This window comes from Apiotrichum porosum (genome assembly GCF_003942205.1).
Source record: "Apiotrichum porosum strain DSM 27194 chromosome Unknown scaffold_2, whole genome shotgun sequence".
Lineage (NCBI taxonomy): Eukaryota > Fungi > Basidiomycota > Tremellomycetes > Trichosporonales > Trichosporonaceae > Apiotrichum > Apiotrichum porosum.
In genome coordinates, this window is record NW_021167109.1 from 2,879,650 (window position 1) to 2,899,379 (window position 19,730).

General features: G+C 57.9%; 8 protein-coding genes across 8 annotated transcripts; 3 read left to right on the top strand and 5 right to left on the bottom strand.

Moving 5' to 3' along the window:
- Positions 1-1,050: 1,050 nt before the first annotated feature.
- EHS24_005143 (uncharacterized protein) lies at positions 1,051-2,829 on the bottom strand (the record flags this gene model as incomplete). Its single annotated transcript, XM_028620678.1, has 5 exons — positions 1,051-1,311; positions 1,537-2,153; positions 2,211-2,595; positions 2,648-2,710; positions 2,776-2,829. 5 exons carry the CDS (start codon positions 2,827-2,829, stop codon positions 1,051-1,053), a joined length of 1,380 nt encoding a protein of 459 aa, XP_028479650.1.
- A 2,259-nt stretch (positions 2,830-5,088) lies between these two features.
- EHS24_005144 (uncharacterized protein) lies at positions 5,089-6,780 on the top strand (the record flags this gene model as incomplete). Its single annotated transcript, XM_028620679.1, has 2 exons — positions 5,089-5,369; positions 5,433-6,780. The coding sequence occupies 2 exons, from the start codon at positions 5,089-5,091 to the stop codon at positions 6,778-6,780; spliced, it is 1,629 nt and encodes a 542-aa protein (XP_028479651.1).
- A 723-nt stretch (positions 6,781-7,503) lies between these two features.
- Positions 7,504-9,340, top strand: EHS24_005145 (uncharacterized protein; the record flags this gene model as incomplete). Its single annotated transcript, XM_028620680.1, has 2 exons — positions 7,504-7,754; positions 7,798-9,340. 2 exons carry the CDS (start codon positions 7,504-7,506, stop codon positions 9,338-9,340), a joined length of 1,794 nt encoding a protein of 597 aa, XP_028479652.1.
- A 273-nt stretch (positions 9,341-9,613) lies between these two features.
- Positions 9,614-10,640, bottom strand: EHS24_005146 (uncharacterized protein; the record flags this gene model as incomplete). Its single annotated transcript, XM_028620681.1, has 4 exons — positions 9,614-9,991; positions 10,030-10,167; positions 10,204-10,228; positions 10,330-10,640. The coding sequence occupies 4 exons, from the start codon at positions 10,638-10,640 to the stop codon at positions 9,614-9,616; spliced, it is 852 nt and encodes a 283-aa protein (XP_028479653.1).
- Positions 10,641-10,814: 174 nt separating this feature from the next.
- Positions 10,815-12,436, top strand: EHS24_005147 (uncharacterized protein; the record flags this gene model as incomplete). Its single annotated transcript, XM_028620682.1, has 3 exons — positions 10,815-11,023; positions 11,092-11,228; positions 11,322-12,436. 3 exons carry the CDS (start codon positions 10,815-10,817, stop codon positions 12,434-12,436), a joined length of 1,461 nt encoding a protein of 486 aa, XP_028479654.1.
- Positions 12,437-12,567: 131 nt separating this feature from the next.
- EHS24_005148 (uncharacterized protein) lies at positions 12,568-14,284 on the bottom strand (the record flags this gene model as incomplete). The annotated part of the gene is made up of 5 exons (XM_028620683.1): positions 12,568-12,739; positions 12,781-12,883; positions 12,936-13,849; positions 13,891-14,144; positions 14,195-14,284. The coding sequence occupies 5 exons, from the start codon at positions 14,282-14,284 to the stop codon at positions 12,568-12,570; spliced, it is 1,533 nt and encodes a 510-aa protein (XP_028479655.1).
- Positions 14,285-15,149: 865 nt separating this feature from the next.
- Positions 15,150-15,845, bottom strand: EHS24_005149 (uncharacterized protein; the record flags this gene model as incomplete). Its single annotated transcript, XM_028620684.1, has 6 exons — positions 15,150-15,220; positions 15,352-15,411; positions 15,561-15,584; positions 15,638-15,710; positions 15,766-15,792; positions 15,840-15,845. The coding sequence occupies 6 exons, from the start codon at positions 15,843-15,845 to the stop codon at positions 15,150-15,152; spliced, it is 261 nt and encodes an 86-aa protein (XP_028479656.1).
- A 557-nt stretch (positions 15,846-16,402) lies between these two features.
- Positions 16,403-19,142, bottom strand: EHS24_005150 (uncharacterized protein; the record flags this gene model as incomplete). Its single annotated transcript, XM_028620685.1, has 9 exons — positions 16,403-16,630; positions 16,679-17,062; positions 17,102-17,512; positions 17,587-17,662; positions 17,758-18,198; positions 18,241-18,487; positions 18,526-18,835; positions 18,877-18,923; positions 18,974-19,142. The coding sequence occupies 9 exons, from the start codon at positions 19,140-19,142 to the stop codon at positions 16,403-16,405; spliced, it is 2,313 nt and encodes a 770-aa protein (XP_028479657.1).
- Positions 19,143-19,730: the final 588 nt, after the last annotated feature.

Sequence of the window (19,730 nt, forward strand, 5' to 3'; positions counted from 1 at the left end):
TGGCATGTGTTGCAGATGGAACGCCACTCTGCTTGGGTGTCGTTTGCCTCATGGATAGAGAAGGTAAGGAAAATGACTCTTACCCACGCCGCCTCGCCAAGCCCAGCGCCGTCCCCACAACATGACCCTCCACTGGCCACTAGGGACAGCAGTTGCTATCAGCCAACAATATGTCGGGCGTCGTAGCTCAGGCAATACACACCAGAACAGCGCCGGTGTGGACATGCAGGCGCAAGGGTCGGGACACTACTGCCACGCCATACCATGGGGCTTGGGACATTTTCGTCCAGCCAAGGCTTACATTACCCCAAAGGTACCAACCTCGTCACTGCTCCCATCGAGCCTCCAAGAATGCTGAAGAATCAAGGAAACAGGTCCCACTCCAGGCCTACCCCTACCGTCGTGCCCCCCGCCCGTGATTTAAGTATGTGCCGGTTCAGCACATGTCACGGGAAAAGGCTTTGCCGGCGTGTGCCATGGGCGCGCCTCCCCTCTACCAGTATCTGAGCAGTGATACTCCTGATGCCGCTCACAAGAGATATCGTGGGGCTCGGCGAACATCCTTGACGTCTGACCTACGGCGTTTCAGAACTCCGACGATAAGCGTGGATCGGCTGCAGACTTGGAGCTGGCAACTGATAACAGCGCAGTGGTCATCTCTTTGAGTTCTCAGTTGCAGTATCTGTCCCCCAGTCCTCGTTGGGTAGAACGAGACATTCTGCATTGCATCGGTTTCGTAAATCCAACCTCTCAACTCATGCCTAGCCCCGACATTGGGGGGCGTTCCACTTGCACAGTGCCGCAGCCTATGTCTTCGAAGGCCCTTGAAGCCAGTTGACCGGTCGAGCGGGGCCTGCCAACCAATGTGTGAGTGGCCAGCCAGTGATTCAGCGGCGGCCAACTTGTCTGGGGTATTTGGGACACTTGTCTTTCATCACCTGCACCGGTCGTCGCTGTATCAACTACGGCAAGATTGGACCCCATACTTCCGAGAATCTGCTGCTGGGCTCGCACTACTGTTGTGGCTCGCACCTAAACCCTTCAACATTTTTAGAGCTTGTGGTGACGCACACCAAGCTTGGCCTCGGCTCGGCGAACGCGCAGCTGGCGGTCCTGAATGTACGGGAGACGGTCGCGGATCTCGACCTTGCCGACCTGGGCCATGTGCACCTCATCAGGGCCGTCCGCGAAGCGGAGGGTGCGGTTACCAGCCCACATCTTGGCAAGGGGGGTGTCCTGGGAGATACCCTCCGCACCGTGGACCTGAATAGCACGGTCGATGATACCGGAAACGAGGGCGGGGACAGAGAACTGAGATGATGGTCAGCAACGGCGGCCGGACAACGGGGTAACAACAATGCGGAAGGGGGAGCGAGATCGCTCCCACATTCTGTTCGCAGTGTCCAATCCACCTGGCCAGTGGAACGCGGCCATTGTGAACACCATGCCGCACGCGGCTACCTTGGTAGCCGGTTTACAAATACAAAGCATGCGCTGCACTGTACAGTGTGGTGACTTGGAGCATTTCGTACGTACCTTGGCGATACCAATCTCCTTGAGCGCACCCTTGGCCTTGTGCAGGTCAATCTGCTTGGCGGCGGTAAGGACGATCATGCGGCCCATGTCAATCTCAGCACGCGACTTGGCGACGTCGGCAATAACACTGCCGTGGTCCTTGAGCTGCTTGCCAAAGGTCTTGCGGATAGGGTTGGTGATGCGGAGGAGCATGAGGTCGAGAGCACGGTTGGCCACACCGATGGCGCGCATGCAGTGGTGGAGACGACCAGGGCCGAGACGAGCCTGGAGCATCTCAAAGCCGCGGCCGATGTTGGCGGGGCCACCTGCGACGTCGTCGAGGCTAAGAACGACGTCCTTGTAGATAACCTCGCAGTGGCCCTCGGGAGCGTCGTCGTAACCAAAGACCTTCATGGGACGAACGATCTCGACACCGGGCAACTTGGGGTCGACAAAGAAGATGGTGTGACGCTTGTGCTTGGACTCGTTGTTGGGGTCGGTCATGGCAACGAGAACATGGAGCGAGCAACGGGGGTCACCGGCACCCGAGATCCACCACTTGTGGCCGTTGACGATGACCTTGTTGCCCTCGATGCGAGCAGTGGTGTTCTTGAGGTTCGAAGCGTCCGACGACGAAACTAAGGTCCAGTTAGCAAGACAATCTTTCACCCGCACAAAGTGCAGTCAGTACGCACTGCCGTACTCGGTCATCGAGAAGGCCGAGCGGATCTTGCCATCAAGGAGAGGCTGGAGGTACTTTGCCTTCTGGGCAGGCGAGCCGAAGCGGGCGACGACCTCCATGTTACCAGTGTCGGGAGCGGAACAGTTCATTGCCTCGGGGCAGAGGGTGCAGTGGGCAGAAACCTCGGCGAGGATGGCATACTCGAGGTTGCTGAGGCCGCCGCCCTTGCCACCGGCAAGGTGCTGGAACTCGCCACCGGAGAGCCAGAGGTTCCAAAGACCGAGGGTCTTGGCCTTGGCCTTGAGGGTCTCAAGAACTGGTGGGATACCGGCCCAACGCTCGGGACCCGACTCGGGGAGCTGCTGGTGAAAGAGGGCCTCGGCAGGCATGCAGTCATCCTGCCTATCAGCTGCTGCCAGTCGTGGTAGAGTGTTCATGCATGTCACTCACCTCAAGGAAGGTGATGAGTGTGGAAAGGACCTGCTTGCCCTGTGCGGAGAACTGGGGCTCGATCTGTGTTGCGTGTGAGTCTTCAGTGGTCGAATCCGGCCACAGTGCCAAACGAGTTGATGACGTACAAGAGCCCAAGCGCCGGCAGCGATGTAGTTTGTGATCCTTGGGTCGGAGGCCATTGTGCAGATGTGGTGGAGATTGGGAGAGAAAGGATGAGCAACGGACGATGGGAGATGTGCTTAAAGGTGGGTTGGGATGTGGGTGGTGGCCTGCGACGACGTGTGGGGGTTGGTGGGCTGGAGAATCGGGGCCCAAATAGCCGGTGTGATCCATCGCTGTGGCCCGGCGGATGAAGCCGACGAGCATATAATGGGGGGCCGGCCGGGGCGCGGGCGCGCGGGCTGGTTTTGCTTTTGTCGGCATGTGCCGGCTATTCAGCAACACTGACAACGGGAGGACGCACACCAGTAGCCCAGTGGCCCAGTAGACGCATTGTACTGAACGGGGTCCAACTGGTTCAACAAACGTTGAGCATTGGCATGGCATACAGTACACACACACACACACACACACACACACACACACACACACAAGTTGATGGCCCAGTGGCCAGTCCAGCAACGCTGCAGTCAGAAGCGTGTTTCGGCCATCTACCACTGGCCGGTGGGCGGGTGGCTCGGTAGATCGGTTGGGCGGGCATACAAACTGTGTGGTGTCAGATCGGGGTGTCGTATGTGGGGCGACGGCCACGTCCGACAATATCACGTGACGGCTGCTTGCATTAAAAATGACGTGTCAAATAGTCATTTTTTATTATGTATTCCCTACATTTAATGCTTTTATCTGCGCCCCACACATGCCGCACACCCGCGGGACTGCGGCTCCGGAGGCAAAAAGGGAGGAGCGTGGGATAGCTGGGATCCCTGGGGTTTGCGTACATACTGTATGTACTGCGTGGCGATGGAATGGGCGGGGTCTTATGACGCCGAGGGCAGGCAGAGGGCAGAGGGTGTGGGGCAGACATTCAGAACAGGCAAATGACGACGGGTCGGCGGGCGACCGGTGGCCGGTGGACCGGTGTTCACCCAGGATCCCACACAGGATATCAGGTTTGGCCATGGGTGACCCATGGGTGGGCCTAATGCGGATTCTGCGTATACCGCTTGCCATGAGTGGGTGTTGTGAGTGGTGTGCGCGGTGTGTGTGTTGTGTGTCCACTGATCACTGACGGTGTGGTGCTCCAGACTCACCTTGCTTCAGCCAGCTGCCAGCAGACACACGACATGTTGGAATCCGGGTGGGGACACCAGCCCCGTGGGTCCAGGACGGGCCACTTGACTGTTATCCTCAATCACCCGCGTGTGGTGACTACAGTAGATCAGTAGACTACGGTAAGCTACAGTAAACTTCGGCTGTTGTCGGCCAGATACTTAGTTCTTTCTGGCCTGTCCGGCAAATTAATCCCAGCAGCAATAGGAGGACGTCTCTAGGCTCAAGTAGAGGATCGAGGACAAACGGACTTGCCGTCTGCGAGCCATGGGGCAGAGGCTGTACGGGCTCTGTGGGTAACGGTTGCGGGGCTTTTCAGGCACCGACTTTGCAAGCGGTCGTCTGTGGGTGGAGAAGCCCGTATCTCGGTCCGAGCATGGCACAAATCTGGTCTCTCTGTCCATGTGATGACAGAATGCATATGCTTGCCGTGGTCGCAAGATGGATACTGGCGTGGGGTAGCGAAGCAATCACTCCACGGGCCTAGATCAAAACAACTGTGGTTTGTGGGGGCCGGGGGGCGGGAGGACAATGCAAACGCGTTCTGGCCGACTGGCTGGCAGGACCTGTTTCCCCACACCCTGTGCACTCGGCAAAGACTGACTGGCTGGGTAACGGAGACATCTGGCCTGTGGCCTCTGGAAAGGGCGTGGAGCGGGGCACGTATGCATTTGCTACAGAGTGCGAAAGCTCATCTTTGCTGCGTGAAGGGCCTGGGCACGTGGACCATACGTAGCCATGGCGACCCACGACGCAGGCCAGAGGCCAGAGGTTGGCCGTCGGAGTGTGCCGCGAAAGCCCCGAAGGCAAGGAAAACGGGCCCATCCTTAATCTCCCCAAAAGTTGGGAGGTGGGTGGAAGCTCGTGGGATGTGGACCTTGCGTGGGTGCAGGCAGGTGCATTGATGCTCACCCCTTCATAAAACCGCATCGCTTGACGCGTCTTTCTCAACACAACCTCCCCCCAGCTCATCTCCTACCTCGTCGCCACCAGCGCGAACCCCCACCCCCTCTTTCGCGACTAGACGCCGCGCTCCTTGCCCACAGAGGCGTTCCCCCCACAGGCTCCACCGCCACCCGCTCCAACCAACTGTGTCTGACAACTTGGCTCCGCAGCTCGGCTCCGCCACTCCGCGAATCCTTCCCCCCACCCAATCTTCCCAGCCTACCATGCCGGCCACCGCCAAGCACGACGGCTCTGGCAAGGCTGTCCCCGTGGACATGCCCAAGCAGCCCTTGACCATCAACGACCCCGAGTCGCCCGACTTTGTCCCCTCGGACAACTATGTCACCAGGACGGTCGAGAACACCAAGTGGCTCCCGCCCATTACCCCCAAGACTCTGTTCTGGAACATCCAGTGGATCTCCTTCCTAGCTCTCACCATCCCTCCTTCCATGTGGATGTGGGCTATCTGGAACGTCCCTGCTCAGCGGGCTACAATCATCTGGGCGTAAGTGTTGTGGATTATCTAGCACACGCGTGAGTGTGGCACAGACGCTGACATCCCTCACAGCGTCATCTGGTACTTTATGACTGGTCTTGGCATTACCGCCGGTTACCACCGTCTCTACGCTCACCGCTCCTACAACGCCTCTCCCGCTCTCCAGTACATCCTTCTGTGCTGGGGCGCCGGCGCCGTCCAGGGCTCCGTCAAGTGGTGGTCGCGCGGCCACCGTGCTCACCACCGTTACACCGACACCAAGCTTGACCCTTACTCGGCTCACGAGGGCTTCTTCTGGTCGCACATTGGCTGGATGCTCGTCAAGCCCCGTGGCAAGATCGGTGTCGCCGACATTTCGGACCTCAGCAAGAACCCTTGCGTCCGCTGGCAGCACAACAACTACCTCACTCTCCTCGTCTCCATGTCTCTCGGTGTGCCCACCCTTGTCGCCGGTCTCGGCTGGGGTGACTGGATGGGTGGTCTTTTCTACGCCGGTGCCGCCCGTCTCGTCTTTGTCCACCACTCGACCTTCTGCGTTAACTCGCTTGCCCACTGGCTTGGTGAGACCCCCTTCGACAACAAGCACACCCCCAAGGACCACTTCATTACCGCGCTTGTCACTGTCGGCGAGGGTTACCACAACTTCCACCACCAGTTCCCCATGGACTTCCGCAACGCCATCAAGTGGTACCAGTACGACCCCACCAAGTGGTTCATCTGGACCATGTACAAGGTTGGCCTCGCCTCGCACCTCAAGAAGTTCCCCGACAACGAGATCCGCAAGGGCCAGTACACCATGAAGCTCCAGCAGCTTGCCGAGTTTGGCGAGGAGATTGAGTGGCCCAAGCACTCGAACGACCTGCCCGTTATCTCGTGGGAGGACTTCCAGACCGAGTCCAAGACCCGTGCCCTCGTCGCCATCCACGGTTTCATCCACGATGTCTCGTCCTTCATCGACGACCACCCCGGTGGCGCCAACCTGGTTAAGCGCACTATTGGTACCGACGCCACCGTCGCCTTCTTCGGCGGTGTCTACGACCACTCGAACGCTGCCCACAACCTCCTTGCCATGATGCGTGTTGGTGTCCTTGACGGTGGCATGGAGGTCGAGAGCCTCAAGCTCCAGCGCTCTGCCTCCTCCGAGTCGCTCGTCTCGTCGGCCTCGGACGGCGCTTCGTCCGCCTCGTCGGTCTCGGTCCAGTCGCTCTACTCCGAGGTTGAGGCCATCGAGAACCGTCGCCCGGCCTACCAGCCGGTCGCCCAGGTCTCAAACCCCTGGACCCTCGCTGTCCCCCCCTCGGAGCGTCTCCTTGTCATCAAGCAGAAGCCCGAGCTCCGCCCTGGTCTCATGGAGCGCCTTTCGTCCACCGCCGCTTCGCCCTCGCTCACTCGCACCCAGAGCTTCGAGGCTGAGGCTTAAGTGCTGCGAAATATAAAGACAAAGAAAGAACGAAACCCAAAACGAGCTCAAGGCTACCTGAAGCGTCTCAACTGCATCTCCAACACCATCCACGACCCCTCTCTGCATCATACACAACGTCCTATCGCTGGACAACCCTATCTTTAGATAGTTTCATTCTTTGTATCACTGTTGCTCATTCCGAGCCTTATGCAGATGTGAATAACGAAATAAATAAATACAGAAGCGGTGGGTGGCCATTTGGGGCTGATCTGCTCTGCCGCTCGCCTCGCACAAACCACCGCCACATTCGAGCGCACTGCTGGCTACAAGCCACAGATCTACAGAGCTACAGAGCTACAGATCCACGGTCCTTTCGTCAAGTACCATGCAGTCATGCATCTTATCTTCCTTGCCCTGCATCCATGCTTGGACACGCAGCAGTCGAGCAGTCCATGCGTTGGGCAGTCATGTGGCAGTTGCAGAACTGCAGAACTGCTAGAACTGGAATCTGCGCACTGCGCCGTGCGCACTTTTCCTGTTAGGCGCGCCCGACAGCGTACAGCATCCGGATTTTCGATTTCATCGATTTCATGATTTCATGTTTCTCGGCCATAGGCGTGTAGCTTCCAGAACCATCTCCGTAGCTCCGTCATTGTCGCCCTCCACCCCTCCACTTTGGTTTTATGCTGATTCAGTTCCGTTCTCGTCCACTTTATCCAGTTAGTTTTGAACACACCAACAATGCCCCTCAGACTTCCCAGCAAGAGGCGCTCCGACGGCGACGGCGGCCGTGCTTCCAAGAAAGGCAACGGCAACAAGGAACCCACCTACGACACCTATGATGAGGCAATGGACGGCGGTGTCCTGAACGAGGAGAAGGGTGAACGCTATCGCGATGGCGACAAGGCCCAGAGATTCTACGAGAAGGCTGCCGAGCTCTACCAAAAGGCCATGCAGTTTGACGAGAACTCGTATGATGCCATGTACAACCTGTGAGTCGCACCAGCTCTCCTGAACGGTACTAATGTTCACCAGTGCCCGCGTGCAGTACCGTCTCGCATCCGAGTTCCTCCTCCCTCCTTCCAATATGGACCTGTACTCGTCGGCCATGGCACTGTACAACCGGGCACTCCAGGGAAGTGACAGCCCCTACTTCAAGTCAGATGCGGCCTTCAACCTCGCCCAGGCCTTCTCGGCTGTTGCGGACATTACCGACGAGTACCAAGGCCCAGACGGCGCGCAGAACGCGCGCGAGCTTCGTGTTGCCGCCACGCAACTTATGGGCCCCGTCCTCACCACCCAGATCATCGGCGTGGAGATGCTGAGCGACAAGAAAGACGACGACGCGGCCAGCGAGGCTGCTGCTGCTCATACCGAAACTGGTACTACGTCCACTGCTGCCGTTCCAGAGCAGGAGGAAATCGATGTTGACGGCGAGGACACCAAGACTGAGCGGGAGGAGGTCAACGTCTCGGTCGAGAAGGCACCGACCCCAGATGCTCTTGTCGACACCACCCTCTTCCTCGTTGACATTGGCACTACTCTCTGGGACAGCGTGACTCCTCCTCAGCCACCCAGTGAGGGCGAGCAGCAGGCCATGCGCGAGATGCTCGACATGGCCAGCCGTCTGGGTCCTCCCGGTCGCCAGGCTGAGATTGACCTTGCCAACATCAAGGTGCTGCTCACCCTCGATTCGATCATGTGGGATATGTTCCGCGCACAGGCCCAGCCCGGCTCTGGCGTCGAGCGTGGCTGCGAGTCGGCTGCCAAGGTGCTGGAGCGGCTGCTCGAGTCCCTCGGGGCCAGCCCTCCCGATGACACCACGGTCAAGGCCGACATTCTTGCAACCCTCGCCAACACTGAGGTTGCCGGCGCTCAACGCTACGTCACCCTTGCCAAGCGCTCGCCCACCCCGGCGCCGCTTGCCCAGTCTGCCTGGGCTCTGCTTTCGTCGGCCACACAGCACCTCGCCGCAGCTGCAGACCTCCCCGTGACTCTCAACACCCCCAAGGAGTTCCGCCCAAACTGCTACATTGAGCTTGCCAAGGTAACCCTTGACCGTGCTCGCCTTGCCCCGTACAACGATACTGCCGCGCACAACGTCCAGCAGCTGTTTGACAACTGTTCTGCGTATGCGGGCAAGGCTGCCGCTGCTCTGGGCTGGAACTTCCCGCGCCTCCCCACAGCGTCGACCACCACCCCGTTCTTCACCGACGACCTCAGCCCCCCGTACCCCGCTGGCTGGGACATGGAGATGCTGTCGCGAACCCTCGCACTTCTGTTGCTGCGTATCTGCTTTTTTGCCATCCATGGCGGTGTCCTCAAGACTGAAGGTGCCGAGGTGCTGTACGAGCACGCTGCCAAGAGCGTCGTCGACGCCATTATATCCGTCTCCTCCGGTCCCCGCCGTCTCATGCCCAAGGACATTGCCCGCTTCGTGGGCGACATTGAAGATGAGGAGGGCGGCGTCTGTGACGCCGAGGTACAGTGGTGGGAACAGGTTCGCCAGGGTATCTTGCGCGGCCTTCCTCCTGCTGAAGCTGCGGCCACAGAGGCGCAACCCTCTGGGGCACAGTAAGTGAGTGGCATGCGCTGCCGAGCGGCACACCTACCACCTGGCCAAAGGCACCACAGCCTTAACCACATATAACAAAACCTCGACAAGCTTTCCAACCCATATCTTGACCTCTTATTGGCTTCCCCAGCGGTGGCTGTGTACTACAACCCGATGCATACGACGTAGACGTCGCGTTCTTAGACCCAATATTTATATTCTAACTGACAAAAGCGTGGTGGGCAGAAGTTGGTCGGGGAAGACCGGGGTAGATTCGTTCAAACACCACCTTCCACCCTAGTCGTCTTCTGGGGGAAGACTGACTTCAGGTGTATCACTCCAACCGCACCGCACGGCCAGGCGTGAGAGGAACCAGCCTGACAGTCCCCAGATCTCGAGCGGCTCGGGCCCCTCGTCTTCGGGAGGTGGGATGACCAAGTCGCCGCAGCGGATCTTCCAGTATGGGCGGTGGCCATCAAGGCGAAAGTAGTGTGGGGACATGCGTGCTGGATCGGCGACAGCGCTGAGCGGAAGGGGGAGAAGGCCGGACACCTCGCCTGCGTCAGGCTTGAGCGAGGAGAGCGATATGGAAGGGATTGGGCGATGCAGACGGTCGGACGGGTCGACAGCGTCATCTATCGCTGCTTCAACTGCGTCTTCGCAGTTGACAAAGCCCTGCTAGTTAGCAAATATAGACATGTAGGTATACGTACGATCACGGGCCACACGCGTGACTTGTTACCCAGGCTGTACTCTGGAGGAAGGCTGCCGAGGATCTCGACGTGGTCTTGGGGCAGAGCCAGCTCTTCTTCTGTCTCTCGCAGTGCCGCTGCAACCATGTTCTCGTCGCCCTGGGATCAGCAAATATCTTGATCTCTGGTGCTCACATCTTCCCACTTGCCACCGGGGAAGCTAGGGGAAAATTGTCAGCAACACACCTCGGGATGTGCTTGCCACCTTGCCCGCCGCGACGTTTCGTTCGGGTTGGGCTGCCAGCAGGTTGATCCTCTCACCTTGCTTCGCTGGCATGCACGCGCAAGCCCGCGGCACGCACCTCCATAAGGAGATGCGCTACTCCTCCAATGTTGCACAGTGGGATAAGAACCGCAGCTTCACGCGGCGGTTTGGCCATGTTTGCCAGTGTGTGGGGAGCCAATGTTGCGATGGGTTCCATGGGTGCAGGGAGGAGGACCTTTTGGATCTTGGCGAGTTCGGCGCGCGTAAAGGATGCGGGAGGAGGTGTGAGCGTCGGGAGCGCTGCCGATGTGCTATAGCAGCGACGGACGAGTGCCCGACGGAACATGAGCATTGGTGGTTGTCGCATGGTGTGTGGGTTGGGCGAAGTGGGTGGAATGACATCAATCGAGCACAGAAGGAACCATCCGCCGCCTCCGCCCCCGCAGTCCACGCCTCCCCACACATCGCTCGTCGTCGGCACATCCTGTCTCATCACCACCTACCATCAACCACCCATCCCTCGTCCCACCGACATCCCATTATGGCCCAGCCACGCGCGGGGGGCTCTCCGTCACCTGCAGAAATATCAAACCTGCGCAACGCAACAAACCTGCGTACAGTCTCCCGCAATGACCCTGGTGTCGCCGAGATTCTCGACACCAGCACCTACTCGGTCATCTACCACTATGATGAAGTTGCCGGCAAGTGGGCCAAGCAGAAACAGGAAGGATCCATCTTTGTTGTCCGCAGGTGCGTGCAGATGGCAGCTACTGCTGTTCAAGATGTCGATGACATAGCGTTGCCGCTGACGCCTCCAGAACCAAAGCGCCGGAGTATGCTCTGTTCATGCTCAACCGCGTAACAGTCAAGAACGTCACGATCCCACTTATTCCCGGCGAGATGAAGGCGACCGCTATTGACGCAAGCATGCTCCAGGTTGCGCGCCGTGGCGAGAGTGCGTTGGTGTGAGGCGTGGCCGGAGGGAGGTCGACACCCCCTCCCCCTTTCCTCCCATTGTCATCACCGTCCGATTCCTAACATGTCACAGAGATTCGCTATGGCATTTGGTTCACCGAGGGCACGGAAGGTGTACAGCGTTTCCGTGACACGATTGTGGGCATTTGTGGAGAACCGTCAAAGCTGGGTGCTAGCTCTCGCGCTTCTCCTGCACCAGGACTGCTAGCTTCAACAGCCGCGAATATGGTTGCCTCTTCAGCAGGAGCAGCCGCACCCTCGACCGAGGACGGATTCTCTCGTCTCTTCGCGGGCCTTACAACTATTCCCGCCAAGGCGGCAACACCGACTTCCCCGCCCCACCAAGAACCTCATCCTCTTCAGCTTCCCCCAGTCAATCAGCAACCTCAGCAGTTCCTTGCAGGCCCTCCTCTTGCTCATGTTCAGCAACAGCCCGTGTCCGACCAGCAAGCAGGCGGATTACCTGGCATGCCGGCGCCGTACACGCAGTTCCAGCAGTTCCCTCAACAGCCGTACCCTATTCAGCAATCATATCCTCCTCAGCAGCCATATCCTCCTCAGCAACAACCCTACCCTCCTCTGTATGCCCATCCTCAACAACCGCCTCCCGTGCCCCAACATGAACTTGCCCCAGCTCAGCCTGTTGCCCCACCAACAGCCCCAGAGTACCCACCAGGCCAGACAGTTGATGATCTCCTCATGAGCATTCTGGGCGTGCCAGGAGGGAGCCCTGCTGGTGCTGCTGCTCGTGCACCAGTTCCTCCTCAGTCCTTGGTGCAGGCGCCTCCTCAGCCCCCCCAACCTCAGCCGCCTGTCCCGACCATGTCTTCCCAATCACCTCTCTCCGCCCCTGTCACCTCCTCGCCCGTTCCGAAGGGTCCCAAGGGCCCCGTCCCTCTGCAGGCTCGACGTGTCAGCCGCCCCCAGCAGACAGCTTCACCGAGGCAGAACGGCGCTTCTGGCCCCACGTCACCACCTGTCAGCTCCCAAGCTCAAAGTCAAGCTCAGTCCCAGCCTTCAGGCGTTGCCATGCGTGATGCCCTTGCGAACACGTTGCCAGCTGGTGCCCCTCTCGGACGTATTCAGCTCCGCGACATCCTTACCCACCTCCTCAGCTCGGACGAGCGGTTTGTCGATGACGTGTGGCGCGCATATCTTGCCAGAATTGGTGCCCCCCCGCCGCAGTAGTAGTTTGTGGCCGCGGTTGAATCTATGTGCGTAGCAGTGCTTTATGGTCTTCTATGCATACTCTGCCGTGCCAACCCAAGCCATTCGTGTTGTCACATCTTTAGGCATACATCTCTACTACAAAACAAACTCTACTCCTGCTGCCAGATGCCATATATGGCGGCAGGTCCGTGAAGGTTATAGTCCACCTTGGAGATTGAGTGCTTGCCCTGGCTCTCGCTGAATGCGACCTTGGCGATCATGGACGCGCCGAGGAAGGGGGCGAGGTCGGATGTGGCACCCTTGAAGTTGGCAACGTAGTCACTGCAACTGTCAGCATCTGTTTGTGAGAAAGGACCGCTTACGGAATGGATAACAAGCGAACGCGACCAGGCTGCTGGTCGGAAGGGAGCTCTGTGCTGGTGAGGAGGAAGGGAGAAAGGTAGGTGACGAGCGAGGTAGGGAACGCTGCGGAGTTAGTGGTTTCTCAAACTGTTGTCCGCGTTATCCTCCTACCCACACTTGAAACGGGCCATGTCACCTGTGACGGCAATGGCGTCCCAGATCTGAAGACGTTCGTTGATGTTCAAGCTCGAGGATTCGACAGCGCGTCCCAATGCCTCCCAGACAGTGTCGCCACCACGCGTCTTGCCCATGAGAAGTGGTTCGCACAGGCGATGCCGAACAGGGCCGACGGGAATCTCCTTCTCCGGAAGGGAAGGGATAGTGACCATAATGACGTCCGCGGCAGCAGCGGCAGCTGCTGCATCGGCGGCCGCTGACGCCTTGGAAGCAGCAGTAGCGGCGGCGGCAGCCTGGGCCTTTTTCGACTTGTGCGAGGCAGCAGCGGCAGCCTGAGGAATGGCGTCGGCAGTGAGCTTCTTGGCAACGTCGAACGCATCTTCCTCTTCGGGCTGGGCAGCAATGATAACCACGGCCTTGGCACCTCCCTTGGCGACAGGAACCTCAATGTCGTCTCCAGTGCACTCTGCGAAGATGAACTGGCGGATTTCCTTCACAAGCTTTTCCTTTTGCCCATCAGTCCAGTTGTCGACACCGGCGGCAGACAGCAGCTCAGTGTTGAGAATGTCGTCGGCCATCAGGAGCGCATCAAGGTGCGCCTCGCAGTCGGCCTGGCCAAGGTTTACCGACTTGACGCATTCGTACCGGACAACCGAGTCGACAACAATTGAGACCTCGGACGTGTTCCGACCAATGTGCAGAGCGGCACCGGTGACGGCGTTGAGAGCCCAAAGCGCAGCAAGCGGGCTTGGGAGAAGACAGAGCTGAGGAGCGTTGAGATTCTCAAACACCATCTGGCAGTAGAGAGCCTGGTCGGGCAACGGGAATGATGGTGGAGCTGCTGGTGGGATCAGGAGCAGTGGCGCCGTGTTGTTGCTGGGTTGAACGTTGAGGAGCGCGTACATGTGGAGGCTGGGACACATGTTAGCAAATACCTACGGGGGCACACTTACAGGACAAACTCGCGACCTTCCCAGTCCTGTTTTCCAGCAACCTCCACGAACGGCCAGCGCACCTCAATCCTCTCCTCACCGTCGGCACCTAACGCCTCGTCGAGGGCGTCACCAACGAGCCATTCGGACCTGGGCACATCCGACGACGATGCACCCGCCATTGTCACGTCGCCATTTGAATCCACCCCTGCGTCACCGTTTCCAGTTCGGCTAGACGAAGATGTCCTTGGGACACCGTAACATGCCTTGATCGTCTAGGTAATGTTAGAATGACGGCCCATAGCTACGTGGGTTCTGAACATACCCTCTGAGGACGCATCCACAGGTCGATGACGCCATGAGAGAAGCGGATCACGTCGGTGTCGACGTGGGCAACGATGGGCTGGTAAGCCATCGCGTGCGGTGGATGGATGTAGAGTTGCGAGACAGAGAAAAGGAGGACGGAGAGTATTGTTGATGACATGGACGCGTAAAGAGATCATGGCACAGTATGAATGCATTGACACGCCTAGAATAAATAGGCGCACAGTGGCCATCGCCGGCCTGATGGTTGTTTGGTTCCGCCGATCGGCTGGCTCACTCACTGATATCACTGATCGCTGATCGCCTGCGTGTGCTGGAGATCAAGCGCTACTGTATAGCGTCTCTCTTTGCCAATGTCTCGGCCTTGTATGCTGTTTCAAAGCCACGACGCCCGTCTAGCTCCCTAGCTTTCTACTGTTGCGAGGACGAGAGCTACTCCTCGCCAATAAACCTCACGGTTAGTCTAGTCGTGTCCTTGACTCTTTGCTTTCCTCCCTCCTCTTGCGCGACTGGAGCCGATCAGCCACTGCATCCGCCACGCAACAAGCCCCGAACTGATGATACGCCCAAGGCGCCCAACGCCAACGGTTACCTTTGTCAAGCTCTATGGCGAAGTCCTCTGAGATTGACAGCTCCCATCAGAAGCAGACAGGCGAAACAAGCTTAGTCACTGTAATTGAGTCTCTGATTAAAAAAAAAAGCCAGTTCACAAACATTATGCCAAATGCAACATAATTCGCCATCACTTTCGCCTGATTCATTCAAATATCTTCAAACAACTACACTACGGGGTCTCAGGACAGGTCTAGTGGTGCTGACCGGGGCCGCCGTGGGGGCCTGATGTAAGAGTCAGTTGAGACCGCTGGTATAGGTGAATCCTGTTGCGAACAGGTAGTTGGCACTCCCTCCGCCAATAGCTCGAGGACGACCAGAAAACCCGTTCCATAGATACACCATTACTCACCGCCCTGCTGGGGACCGCCGTGCTGCTGGGGACCGCCGAATCCGCCCTGCTGGCCACCGTGGCCTAATTTAACAGTCAGTTGAAATCGCGGGTACAGATAGGTGAATCCTGTTGCGAACAGGTAGTTGGCACTCCCTCCGCCAATAGCTCGAGGACGACCAGAAAACCCGTTCCATAGATACACCGTTACTCACCACCCTGCTGGGGACCACCGTGCTGCTGGGGACCACCAAATCCGCCCTGCTGGCCAGGTCCTATGTAAACGTCAGCTTGAGCTCGTTAAAGCAGCCCATGTCTGGGTCGGGTAATCGTCCCACAAGTCTGAGCAAGTTGACTCTGAACTGATGAAGCTGTCACCTCATCGATTCAACCTCAACATGCAGCAGACCTGGCCGATACGCACCGCCACCGCCCTGGTGACCGGGGCCTAAAATGTCAGCGTTGTCCTAGACATGTTTGTCAGATCCACAAACTACTCACCACCGTGGGGTCCGCCCTGGTTGCCGTGGTTGCCGCCCTGGTTGTGCTCCGGGCCGTGCGAGTTGGAGGGGTGCTAGAACGGGTCAGTAAATGTGGGTACGGCAGCGTTCTGATCCCAGAATACCAACGATAGCGTGCTCAATCTTGTCGATAATCTTAGTATCAGCTGTCGTGTCTCCATCGGTGACTTTTAATTACTCACGCCCATTGTAAAAGATGAATCTAGTGTTGATAGATGTTGGGGAAGAGAATGCGGCTGCCTGAGGGAAGCTTATATACACGAACGAGACAGGTCACCGACGTCACTCAATGCCCATCCTCGAACCCCATGGCACCATCTCCCGCCTGGCCGGCTAAGCCACGCGCAGTCCCTCAGGTGACCGGACAGATCAACACTTCTGAGACAGCCTCGCCCAGTGGAGCAGCAGTCGCAGCATCTGTTCGCCCTCCAACACCCTCGTTGCTCGCATGGGTGCGCACAGTGAGTGGCCAGTCAGTGCACCTTGAGCAATGCCAAGACATCTGGGATTCCTTAATTGAACCTCGCAGTCACTGCGCAGATGGTCGCCGCAGCTGAAAACAGCTGCGGACCCACCCCTGGCTGGCGTTGGCGTCGGGGGCGGCGGATATTAACGTACCATCGGTTCGTAGGGTGTGTTCCAGCTGGGCTGCGGACAGACGAGGGCGTTGCGGTCACGTCATGGACTGCAAGCGACTGATCAATGATCCTGGTACATAGGTGGCTATTGAATCGTCTGCAGTGATCTACTGGACCAGAGACAGTGATGCGAGACGACAGACAAGACCATCGCGGTTCTTCAACTTGACAACAGGGAGTCTGAGCCTGGTGGAAGCCTCAGCCGCGGTCAACAGACCGAGATACGCGGCGAGGGACACTGTCGCAAGCGCGTGTCCCTGGCCGCGCGTGAGGGAGATGTTACCAGTCGACACGAAGCCGATCACCCGGCTCGCGCCGGTGCCTTCTTCACCGAGCTGCCGCGTTAGCTTTAGCCCCCTGATAGTGCGTGACAACGGCCTCACTCGCAGCATCTCGCCGACATGGTCGTCCATTGGGCTCTTGATTTGGTTGGTGTCCAGGTCGTGCTCGTATGCGTCGAGCCATCGTGTACGCTCTTCGGAATCGAGGGCGTAAAGCATTGCCATGTCAGAGGGTGAGCCTCGGCCGATTATGTTAACCTCGACGTGGCAGACCCCACTGCGGAGAAGGTCTTCGGCCCGCTCTGCTTCCAACGCCACCAGTCCCCGGTTCCTCCGGAAGGCGTTCAACGCAGCAAGAGCACGAGATGAAGGTTCGGCTGGTCCATTGAGCTGGTTCACATGCTTGCCGAAGATCGGATTGGCCAACCACGGCCTGATATCAACGTTTGGCACACTGGTCTCGTCGACGTCGCTGTGGGTACTAGACTGTGAGACTGTCAGCTCTTGGATCCCACCTGAACATACCGAGAGGACAGCTGGCCAGTCGGGTTTGAACGGCCACTTTGTGCCCAAGGTAGAGTATTCTGGCCTTTTTCCAGGAGGCTTGCGCAGCCACCGTTGTTGCTCGCTCAGCGCCAGCTCCTCCTCCCATGCTACGCCAGCAGGGCAAACAGCCCCGTAGTGCTCTGGGAAAGATGGAACCGCGGCTTCACGGTATTGCACTCTCCTTTCAGACAAGCCTACCAGTCGCACATTGCAGAAGATGAACGAGGGAAGGAAGGCCATGCTCCAGCCGCGCGGGAAAAGAAGTGTGTAGCCATGGAATGCGCTTGACTGATGGTCTGGCGTACGGGACTCCACCACACGCTTCACGATAAGGATTGGGATGCGGTCGTCCTGTGCGCCCGGTTGCAGGCGGGTACCAGGGATGCCAAGCTAGTATGTCAGAAGTGTTTGTTGAGACGCCACTTGCCTTGTGCCGCCTCAAGTCTAGATCCGACTTCTTGAACTTTGGGTGCAACAGCGAGTTGCGTTTCCCACTGTCCCACAGTTCGCTTAGTGCAAGCCACGATGAGGACAAGGGGTCTGTTGTACTGTTGGATGGAATGTCGTCCTCACAAAGACGGGGAGGAGGAAAACTAAATGCAGTTAGACGCGTGATGGATGCCAGAAGTACTCACAAGAGGCGAGGGTCGTAAACGGTAGCGCCCAGCACAGCCCCTTCTGGGCATGCTGCAGGGTCGGCATGCAAAATGGCACTGACAGCACTACGTTTATCGTTGCCCTGCGACTTGCACATGTGCAATGCACGCTGGATGACCTTGCCAGCAAGGGGACCCATAATTTCAAACGATTCAATGTCGTCCCGGAGGTTGCGGATGTTCAGTGAAGGGCCCGTACTGGAAGATCCAGCCTCGCTAGCCCGCTCTTTCGCTGCCTCATGAAGGGCCTCGAGCACATCATCAAATATGGAGGGATGGACCCGCATCCACAGCCGGCGCTCGGGAAGCTTGATATCGGTCTGCGGCTGCCAAAAGAGCTCCACAGGGCCAATTAAGCCGTGGGGCACAGAGCCAGAAGTGTAGATGTTGGTTTGAGCCATTCGGGCACCAAACTCGTATCTGCAGCGTGTCAACTGGGCAGGCACTGCATGGGGCACTCACTTGCTGCCCGCAAACGCTCCGCCAACGGTAACCTTCCCAAGGACACCGACTATTTCTGAACGTGAACCCTCCAGCTCAATGGTGCCAAAGTAGCTCGTGTCGTGAAGAACAGCTTTGCGACGAGCGGCACGATATGATGAGCGAAAAGACTTCAATGTAGGCGACAAGGGGAGACGATATCCCCAGAGGTTGACCATGTGAAATCGCTTGGCATGGAACAAATGCGTACCCAACCACCTTTTGTTGCCTTTATATTTCAGCTCATGAACACACGCTGCAACTCACGTTGACGAGCTCGCAGCTGCTCAGTCCGAGACTGGCCTCTCAAGTTGCCTCGAGCCCTCAGCTTGGCCTTCTTGCGGTAAATGCGGACGCCTGGGTCTGCTGGATCTAGCTGCAGGTCAGCTCCAGTTGAGACAATTTCACTTACCTCAGCTGCCGCTCGGCTGCGCATACGCTTGGGAACTCGGCGCGGATTGTGACTAGCGGCGCGACGACGCAAGTGTCGAGGGAGGGACTGGAACGCTCTCGAGTTGCTCTGAGAAGCGGCGAGCTTGACGGCATTTTGAAGCGCGAGAATCTCGACGGCGCGGGTCTCGACAAGTTAGAATGCACGTACAACAGTGTCGAGCTCACCTCGGCAAAGCGTTCAACGTGGACTGCTCCCGGGAGACTCTCTGAGGCTTGGGCAAATCAGCAGGGCCCTGGTGTTTCCCATAGGCAGCCAGCTCACTCTTTACAAGGTCGGCAAGTCCTCTAAGGACGCTCTTCTCCTTGCCTTTGCCCTTGCGCTTGGCAGCATCGTTTCCGCGAAGGAGATCCACGGTCTTGGGGATAAACTTGAGAGCCTTTGCCTTACTCGCCGCAGCGGATGACCCTGCCTTTTGCGGAGGCTTGGACATGGTGTTGCGTGGGACGTGAACAGTGAGGATGCGAGAGGAAATTGCGGCAACAAGCGAAGTCAAGATTTCCGCTCAACCTCCACTTTTGCATTTCGCCCGTTTCATTCTCTCCGCATCAACAACACCCCACCATCACCCTCACCCCCACCGCCCATGAACGAGGCCAAAGCAATCAAGAGACATGCAGCACAGCATGATCTGTTTAACAGGCTGCATTCAATAGCGGCTGATGAACATTTTGTGCGCACGGTCGCACAAAAGTGGTTCGACGGTCGTTTCGAGGTTGTTGGTGAGCAGTCGCCTGACTCTGTTCCTCGACCTGACAATCGCTAGCGAACCAGCGTTGTGGTACTTGGTACTGTGACCCCTCAGTAAGTTGACCTCTCCAGATGCGTGGTTCAGCAATAACGATTGGTTCAGACTAGTTCGAATGTGTACGCATACTTCAAGTCGACCGATGGACACACTCTGGTGAGTCCTTGCCTGCCTAACGGAAGCTCACCAACACGATTAGAACTGGGACTTCAATCTTCGGCGATCAAACTTGTCCTTGGCTACACATGCTGAAGATAGTGGAGGGTGAGCATT